The sequence below is a fragment of the Fundulus heteroclitus genome, unplaced genomic scaffold (genome assembly GCF_011125445.2).
Source record: "Fundulus heteroclitus isolate FHET01 unplaced genomic scaffold, MU-UCD_Fhet_4.1 scaffold_691, whole genome shotgun sequence".
In the NCBI taxonomy this organism is placed as follows: domain Eukaryota; kingdom Metazoa; phylum Chordata; class Actinopteri; order Cyprinodontiformes; family Fundulidae; genus Fundulus; species Fundulus heteroclitus.
In genome coordinates, this window is record NW_023397134.1 from 27,217 (window position 1) to 37,288 (window position 10,072).

The 10,072-nt window shown below is 41.8% G+C and overlaps 1 protein-coding gene across 1 annotated transcript in view; it reads left to right on the forward strand.

Moving 5' to 3' along the window:
* LOC105936814 (insulin receptor b) overlaps positions 1–9,566 on the forward strand; it is a gene marked incomplete at its 5' end in the record, with an annotated part of 29,560 nt that extends 19,994 nt beyond the window's left edge. Inside the window, 9 exon segments of the mRNA XM_036133888.1 lie at positions 1,111–1,267; positions 1,409–1,505; positions 2,945–3,012; positions 3,111–3,340; positions 4,655–4,765; positions 6,907–7,069; positions 7,173–7,302; positions 7,396–7,530; positions 8,652–9,566. Of these exon segments, the coding sequence (XP_035989781.1) occupies positions 1,111–1,267; positions 1,409–1,505; positions 2,945–3,012; positions 3,111–3,340; positions 4,655–4,765; positions 6,907–7,069; positions 7,173–7,302; positions 7,396–7,530; positions 8,652–9,006 (1,446 nt within the window).
* Between the last annotated feature and the right edge of the window lie 506 nt (positions 9,567–10,072).

Here is a 10,072-nt window from a genome sequence, read left to right on the forward strand (position 1 = left end):
ACAAAACAACAGACAAGGGTGGAAAAAAAAAAATACTCCTATTACTAGACTTTCTTCCTCATTCTGGTGCCTTCCTTCCTGTATTTTGCAGCAGTTTGCAGAGGGGATGATCTGATGTAATGTTGGTAAAGGAAGCAGGCGGGGAAAGAGGGAACCACTGTGTTCCCTGAGTTACACAGGGAGGAAGAAAAGAAGACCGTTCTCGTTTACCATGTTGTTTTTGCGTGCGTATGGAGATTTGATCGCGGTTCCGATGGTTAAGCGCACATCTGTGGCAGAGTGTGTGCGTTTAAGCCCGGCCGTTCGCTTGCGATCACAGGCCAGCAGCAGCTCCAAGCAGGAAGGAAAGTTTCAGATGCGGCGGGCGGAGATGACGTCTCATCTCAGACGCCGGCTGCTCTTCACTGCGCTGGAAACGCAGATCCAAGTCCTACCGTACACGCAGCCTGCAGCCTAAACACACTTGTATACATCTTATTGAAAACACGGTTCAGAGCATCTTGGAGGCTCTAATTAATTAATTGCGTTGTTCCTTTGTGTTCGCCTGGAGCAAAATCCAGATTTCAAGGCAATTTATTGAACTTCCTGTTGGAGATGTGGTCTTTGTTTCTGTTTTGAACAGTAATTATAATGCAGTGAAGGTAATTAGAAAACATTTTTTGAAATGAAAATTGTACTAACAACATTTAGCACTTGTTTTATAAGCTAAATACTGGAGTTCCCACTAAGAGGGTTAGTATGAATGTGTGGAAAGTTTTGAGTGCAGGGGCATTGCTCGGTAGATTTGATGAATTTAGTCCACCTAGTCAATCTCTTATCCAATCTTTTCACACGTTAAATTTGTTTCCTCAAGCTTTGCAAATTCTGAAATCCACATAAAGATGCAGAAGTTTTTATTTTTCTCCTGAGCATCTTAAAGTACCCAGGAGCAAAAGTCCTGGGTAGTTTTTGGTAGAAATGCACTAACTACATTTATTTACTTTACTTTATTTAGAAATTTAAACACGGGGTTTTACTTAGGAAATTTTACAACATCAAAGGTTAGGAGTCATTTCTTTCTAACTACTTTGTTTCTGACGCTGGATCAAACCTTTCCTCCCTGTCACCCAGCGCCACTCAATCTGTGTGTCACGAGAGAACTACCAAAGGATGAACGGCACCAAACTGGTGCTGGTGCATCCTGGGAACTACAGTGTGATCGTGCGGGCTACGTCCTTGGCTGGAAACGGATCGCAGGCGGAAACCACCTACTTCTTCTTGCCCAGCCGTAAGACAAGACGACGTCCAGCTTTGCCAGACCAATACGCTTTTGCTTGTCTTTGTAATTGGACTGAGTGTCCGCTAGAATGACTCGTTTACTGTGAGCCGATTCCAGTTTTGATGCTCATAGACTTCTGTCTCCCCTCAGCTGATACAGGTTTGGTCTGGATTGTGATCGGTCCGGTCATCTGCTGCATCATGCTGCTGTTCGTGGGAGGCGGCATCTGTTTTATGATCAGGAAAAGGTAAATTTTTACATAAACTTTCCAGCAGACATCTGCTGTCTAAAAAAAAAACTCTTTCCACCATTTGTAGCAGTACAACCACAACCTCGCGGTCTTTTGTTGGGATTTTATGGGACAGAATTGCACAAAGTACCACAGGATTACAAAATAAAAGTAAAATGATTCACGGGTTTCGGCGTCTTTAATTAACTGGAACAAATCTAAGAAGTAGGGTGTCTTTTTGGATTAGTCCCCTGTGCTTAGATGCCCCTAAATTAAACCCACTACAGCTAGTTGTCTTCAAAAGTCACCTAATTAGTAAACGGCGTGGACCTGATTTACCCGGTTATTCTGTGACGGCCTCTGAGGTTGTTTGAGGGCGTCAGTGAGCAGAAGGCATCATGGAGACCGAGGGACTCAGTAGCCAGGTCAGGAAGAAAGGTGTAAAAATAATATTTTGATCTCTAAACATCCCACGGAGCACTGTTCAGTCCATCGCCTGAAAATGGAAAACCATAAATGTACCTAATAGCGGCGTTAATTCAGAGCCAAGAGGCTCATGGGAGCTCTGGAGGAGCTGCAGAGATCCAGAGCTCAGGCGGGAGAATCTGGAGATTAGTTGTGCAATCCAAATAATCTGGCTGTTGTAGACAAATTGCTAAAGGAAACCTGTAAGCGGTTCAGTCTGCTGCAGCCCATCCAGAGACACATCAGACGTGAGGAAGAGAAAGGGAGAAGAAACCAAAAGAGAAACCTTTTGGCAAATATGCAAATTATCCTGAACATGGCGTCCCTGCTGTAAAATACATGGTGGTGGCATCATGCCTTGGAGAGGCGTCTTTACGACAGGATTAGCTGGTTAGAGTCAGATGGACCTAAATACAAGGCATTATGGGTAGAGAATCGGTTAGCGGCGGCAAAGATTTGAGATTCAGGTAGAGGTTCATCCTTCTGCGGGACGATAACTGATCATTCACAGGATGGTCGCCCCGGCTTGCTGAAACCAAAGCGCGTCCATGTCTGGGAATGGTCTAGTCAAAGCCCAGACCTAACTACAGCTGAGATTCTGTGGCAAATATCTCCATCCAACCTAACTGGGTTGAGCTATTTTGCAGAGAAAACTGAGCCAAAAATCTTACTGTGCACATGTGCAAAGCTGGAAGACACAACCCCTAAAAACGTTCATCTGTAGTTGCAGGGAGAGGACCTGAGAACGGCTTTCAGAGTTAGTCGCTTTACTTTGTGTTGGTCAATCACATGAAATACCAATGAAATGCTTTGAATATAGGAGAAGTAAACTGACAAAACGGGAAAACGTTCTGCGTCTGTGAATACTTCTTCTAGGTAGTATAAACTCAAAACCTCAATAACCTGAAAGCAGCCGTCCTTTTTTTCCTGAAAAGACATGTTTTAAGTTTGGCTCAGCAGCGTTTCTGAGGCGCTCTGGGTTTGTGTTGCAGGCAATCCGAAGGTCCGCTGGGAGATCTCATCACCTCACCGAACCCCGAATACTTCAGTGCCAGTGACAGTAAGATTCTGTTTTCCCCCCATGCCTAGAAAAGAAGAAGTAAGCGTTGGATCTGTGTAGGGTTAAGTTATGTGTGTGTTTTTTTTCTCTCTCTTCAGTGTACGTTCCTGACGAGTGGGAGGTTCCCCGGGACAAGATCAAGCTGCTCAGGGAGCTGGGTCAGGGCTCCTTCGGCATGGTCTACGAGGGAATCGCTCAGGACATCGTCAAAGGAGAGCCGGAGACGCGCGTAGCCGTCAAGACGGTCAACGAGTCGGCCAGCCTCAGGGAGAGGATTGAGTTCCTGAACGAAGCTTCGGTCATGAAGGCCTTCATCTGTCACCACGTGGTACGTTTCTTTTTTTTTTTTTCTTTTTTCTAAATCAGGGTTCCCGCGGATCCTTAAAAAGTCTTAAAAGGCATTGAATTCTGTAATATAAAACTAAGGCCTTAATTAGCATTAAAATGTCTTAAATCAGTCTTTCTTAAGTCTTAAAATTCTTACCAGGTCATAAATAAATAGTTGTAATCCTTATCAAACAGTTAAATAATTGACACATTTATATTTTTTTAAATTTACCGAACGGCTCAATGTAACCATTATTGGTTCCGTCCCGATAGCGGAACCAATAAAAACTGTTGCTGCCGGACCATAGCTGTGAAAAAGAGTTGGCACTGCTTATGTTGTGGTTTTTAAAACTGATTTATAGTTTATTTTAGTAGGGAACAAAACAAAGTTTGTGAATTCAGTTCAGTAGTTGTTAAAAATATATCTGTAATTTGTGTGTTTTTTTTTAGCTTTCTTCCTATATGGAATGTTTTTCTAAATTTTAAACATGTCCACTGGGCCAGAAAGTAATGGTTTATGTTAAAATAAACATTTGGGTGAAGTTGTCGCAACCAGGTTTATCTTGTTTATCCTGAAGTTGGTCTTAACTTTTTATTTCAAGTGGCATTAAAAGTCTTAAAAAGTCTTGAATTTAACTTGCCTTATGCTGTAGGAACCCTGTAAATACAACCACAAAACAAAAAGCGTCGTCGTCCAGCGTGCCGAGCCAGCTCGCTGACTCCCAGCTCCCCCGGTGGTGTTGCTGAAGCAGCACGAGCGCACGTGACTCACAGGATCACGACGCGTGTTGTGCTGAAGAAGCGGCCATATTGGCACACAGTTGGACTCCCCGCGCAAATGTTCACACTCCAGCCCCGCCGTCACATTTCATCACGCAAACCTGCGGCGCGGCAATTAAAGGGCCGCATGTCGGCGCCGTCAGCTGAAGACAAAATCATGTTGGGACGCAGGGGGGGAAGAGTTTGGTCGTGTACCTCCACATTAAAACAATGATGTATGCATTATTAACCTGTGTGCATAGTAAACACTGGAGAGAATCTATATTTAATGTACTCAAAAGCACATGAACGAAGATGCGCCCTAGTGTTTTTTTTTTTTCCCCCCCAGCACATTAAATATGGAAGGTAACGATATTTAGCCATATATATGTAGTTAGAGCAACCTTTGTGCCATTTAGATGCATCTAATCACATTTCTGATAAAACCTGTAAACGTAATTAAAAAAAAAAAACACCACGTGATGTTGTTTAAAATAATTGTACTTATTTTTTTGTGTCTGGGTTTCACGTGAACATATCTTTACTCTGTGCTCAGGTTCGTCTGCTTGGAGTGGTGTCCAAAGGTCAGCCAACGCTGGTGGTGATGGAGCTGATGACGCACGGCGACCTGAAGAGCTACCTGCGCAGTCTGAGGCCGGACTCGGAGGTTCGTTCGTCCTCCCGCCTGCAACGCCCGTCGCGTTTTAAGGCCCATTCATACCTCACGTAAAAGACGGATACGTGTGGAGTGTTTCATACGTTCTAACCGTCGATTTCGTCCGTATTTTGACCACTGAGCTATATAATACACTGGAGTGCTGATTTTGCCGAAAAACTGAAGTCACTGGCCGCCATCTTGCTACTCCCTACTCTCACAGAATCCCATAGGATTTGGTTGCAACAACAAGCAGTTTTCTGACTGTGTGAAAATGTTTCACAGGTAATTCTACAGTCAGTGGATGTACTAACACTATCAACTACTAGGAAATTAGGTGCTGAAATATTTTACATGTTATTCATATTAAATATATATATATGTATATATAAGTATGTGTATTATGGAGGACCAAGTCTTCCATATCTAAAAATAAATACAGAAATAAATAAATTATCAATAAATAAATAAGCATACAATTAATATCCACCTTCCAGTCTATTAGCAGCTTTCCTTAAGAGGTCGGACACTGAACGTCTGACTGCTGAGTTTGACATTACTAAACAACGCTTTAGTGCGGGGAAAAGCCATGTAGATTTGACCGATGCAGTAAAATGCTAACCAACCAATGGGAAGAAGTTGAGCCCTTAAGACACAGCCCCTCCTCATTTGCATTATGAGGCAGAAATGCATACAGAAATGTAAAAAGGACAGGCAGAAATGTAAAAAGGACAGGCATAAATGTAAAAACGGCAAACAGAAATGTAAAAAGGACAGGCAGAAATGTAAAAAGGACAGGCATAAATGTAAAAACGGCAAACAGAAATGTAAAAAGGACAGGCAGAAATGTAAAAAGGACAGAAATAAATAGCATCACAGAAATATATAGGGTAAAAAAATACAAAGAAAGAATAAAACAGACAAAAATATTATAACATGCACATAAATAAATACTTAAAAAATATAAGTAATTAATAAATAAAGTTGAAGATTATAACGCGCAATAAATAAATAAGGTAATTATAACAAAGGCGAATAAATAAATAAATAAGCTAATTAAAAGAGATATATACATTTATGTCTCATTGTATAATTTAATGTCTACCTACATTTATTAATTTGGTGGCAATTAATTGTATGCTTATTTATTTATTGAGCATTTATTTATTTCTGTATTTATTTTTAGATATGGAAGATTTGGTCCTCCATATGTGTATATGTATATATATGTATACACATATGTATATATATGTTTTTGTATATTGTAATTTATATATTTATAAATGTTATATATATATATATATATATATATATATATATATATATATATATATATATATATATATATATATATATATATATTTAAATGAATAAAATATTTCAGCACATGACTTTCTCAGTACTTGATAGTTTTAGAACATAACATAAAAGTATATGGCATTTGACATTTTAAAAGTCTTAAGCCCCCCCTTCGATGCTGTAGCGCACATATTCCCTAGTTACTGGGGGGAAATAGGGAGTACCAATATGGCGGCTGGTGGCTTCAAAGCAACTCGTTCAAACAGACGGCGATTAGCACTCCAGTGTATAATATAGCTCAGTGATTTTGACACGAAAATTGGGAGCTTAAGATTACGGACGAAACGGATCAATACGGAGCAATACTACCGGAAGAGATGGGGGGGGGGGTCGCTATTGAGTTTGTAGTACAAAATGTCAACAAAATCACGAAGAAGGTTATAATTCTGGGCTTTAAACAATGGCGGGATTCGAGGAACGACTTACGGAGCTTGTACGCAACTACCCACACATATGATGTGTCGTGTCTGGGGCACAGGGACAAACAAAAAGTTTACTTACGGAGCAAATACAACAAAATCACGTCTTGGACCGTCGCCATGTTTGATCAATGACGAATCATTGGCGCTCAGCACTGCCACCTAGAGGAAATAGTGGTTATTGCACACCTCAACGGACGGAGGTATGAAGGAGTCAACGGATAGAATGTACGGACAGAAATACGAACGTGTAGGCCAAACGTAGGGTATGAATGGACCTTTATTAACAGCGAAGCCTGAGGGGGGGTCGTCTTTTATCCGTTCCCGTTAAAACCATTTATTCATGAGCGGGTCCGTTTTGTTTCTTTTCCCAAGAACAACCCGTCGGGCTGCCCGCCGCCCACTCTCAAGGACATGCTCCAGATGGCGGCAGAGATCGCCGACGGCATGGCCTACCTCAACGCCAAGAAGTTTGTGCACAGAGACCTGGCGGCAAGAAACTGCATGGTGGCCGAGGACTTCACTGTCAAGATCGGAGGTCTGTCCTTGTTTTTTTTTGTTTTTTTTGGTTGTTTTCTTTGTGTTTTTCCACACGGTGAGCATCAACTCACGGTGGTTTCTCCTGTACGCTGACTCGGCAGACTTTGGGATGACGCGGGACATCTACGAGACGGACTACTACCGCAAAGGAGGAAAGGGTCTGCTCCCCGTCAGGTGGATGGCGCCGGAGTCTCTGAAGGACGGCGTGTTCACCGCCCACTCGGACTGCTGGTACGGCACGCCGCGGCTCCCCCGCGCCCCAGCGCTGCCCCGGCGCAGGCCCTTTTAATCATACGTTTGTGTCGCTTGTGTGTTTTCTCGCAGGTCTTTTGGGGTGGTGCTGTGGGAAATCAGCACGCTAGCAGAGCAGCCGTACCAGGGTTTATCCAATGAGCAGGTTCTGAAGTTTGTTATGGATGGAGGCTTCCTGGACCGACCCGACAACTGCCCAGAGAGGATGTAAATATAGATTTTTCTTTTTTTTTTTCCCTTTCCTTTGCCCTTCTATTACAAAACGTACTAAAAACAGTGTTCTTCGCCACAAAGGGGTTTCTGATTTGAATTTCTGGGAAACTCCTTCAGAGGATTTTGCTCCGAGCCGACCTCTCGTGTCCAGAGCTTTAAAGCTTTCATGGCCTTCGAGCTTTTCTACATTTAAACACGGCCGTGAGGATGAGCCGGTCTAAAGTACTGTAGATGCAGACGAAGGGCATGTCTACGAGTTGCGATACGACGTAGCGTTTTCACATCACCGCAGTGTTGGTTTTCATTCACACTCAGCAGTTTCTACACGGACCAAAGCGTTAAGGTCACATCAGAGCAGAGTCTGCCTGCATGGTTAGCGGCACACTGCTACTTATGGCTTTCCTTCAACAGTAGATTTCTGCTTATTGCTCCTCCTGCACATGCACTGCAAAAACAAATCTAAAAATGAGTAAAATGTTCTTAAAATGTGTGTATTTGTCTTTGATTTGAGCAGGTAAATAAGATTATTTGCCAATGGAATGAGTATTTTGACCCCTAAAATAAGATAATTGGACATCCTGCACTTGAAATAAGATGATGGAGATGAGTTGTTCCTATTTTAAGTGCAAAAATCTTTTTCCATTGGCAAATCATCTTATTTACCTGCTCAAATCAAGGACAAATACACTAATTTTAAGAACATTTTACTTACTTTAAGTTCCGTTTTTGCAGTGTGGTTTGTCCAGTGCAGGGTTTATAGTCTCCATATAGTCCATATATTCTCCCTCATGAGCTGTGGGACTCTGCAGCTCCTCCAGAGTTACCATCGGTCTGCTGGCTGCTTCTTTTCAGATGATGGACTGAACGGCGCTCAGTTAGATGCTCAAAATTATTATTAATTATTGTGATTATTGTTAATGTTGTGATTAATTTTATTTATTTATTTTTTTGTTCAACCTACCACATGAAATCCCAAATATCCCTGAAGTTTTTAGTTGTAATGTGAGAAATACTGCATAATTTCAAGGCTTTTTTTTTTTAGAGGTATGTTTTTCCTCACTGAGTCCTGGCTGTGTTTTTTTTTTTTTTTTTTTGTTTTTTTTTCTCGTTACCAGGCACAGCCTGATGCAGATGTGTTGGCAGTACAACCCCAAGATGCGGCCGACGTTCCAGGAGATCATCGAGATGCTGCGGGACGACCTGCACCCGACCTTCCAGGAGGTCTCCTTCTTTTACAGCGAGGAGAACAAAGTCCCCGAGACGGAGGACTTCGACCTGGACCTGGACAACATGGAGAGCATCCCGCTGGACCCGTCGTCTTATTCCCAGCGGGAGGAGAGCTTAAGCAGAGACAGCGGGCCCTCGGTGGCCCTCAGGGGGAACTACGAGGAGCACGTCCCCTACACACACATGAACGGTGGCAAGAAAAACGGAAGAATCTTATCGTTGCCCAGATCCAGTCCTTCCTAACGGCTCCTGTCCCCCTCCCTCCCCCCAGCTTCCCTAAAATGACTAGTAACCCTCCTCCTCTCTTTCAGCCCGTCTTTTCCGTAACCTGCAACTGTTTTCTAATGATTTTCTTATTCTTAGAGAAACTCTTCGAGGAAAAAACAAAAACAAAAAAGGAAAAAAAAAAAAAAACAACACACCCAGATCTCAGGATTTTGAATTTTCTTCCTCATGGCTGCCAAACCAAGGCAAGCAAAGGATGCAAACGCCTCTTTTTACCTTGCTCCACGACACATCAGACTTTATATTACCCAAATCTGCGGTAATAGGTTAGCACCGCGTTTCCAGGACTCCTTGTGACGGAAATGACAACGGGGGGAAAAAAAACAAAAAATCAAAACTGTGAACACAACAAACCTTAGACAACCAAGAAGGCTGCTCGACCTTGACAACCCCCATAAAAAAAAAAAACTCTCCCGCCGAACTGCATTTTCCACTCTTCTGTCCTTTTTGCCTTTTTTTTGTTTTAGTCTCTCCAAATGAAATGTTTTTACTCTGATGGTGGCCTTTTTTTAAAAAAACACGTGGCCTATAAACTAAAGCGTCGTGTCTAAGTAAATTCCTTTTTTTTTTTCTTTTTTTTTTTGTACGGCGACTCAGTCAGCGGGACGACTTGCAACAAATCGATCTTCGAACAAACATCTATTCCCGGTTTTTGTTTCACGTATTTCTTTTTTTTTTTTTTTCGTTCAGCAAAATTCCAAACTACACACAGATTTCTCTGACGTTTGGTGGAATAGTTTTTAATTTATTGGCTTTAACCTCGCTTCCCTCCTCTGTTTGTTTCTGTGTCCTCTCTTTGTGGCTGAAGGATATTTAAACAGTTAAAATTTGGACAAAAGAGTTCATCAGACTGACCAATAGCTGCTGCTTTGATATATTATAGTGGGTATAGAAAGATAAATATATATATAATATATATAGTATATATAAAATACTGGTGTTTATCAGCCAATATTTTATATATAATATTCTGTATAACATTGATGGGTGTTTTTTTTTTGTAAATACTGTAGTTATTTGTGTT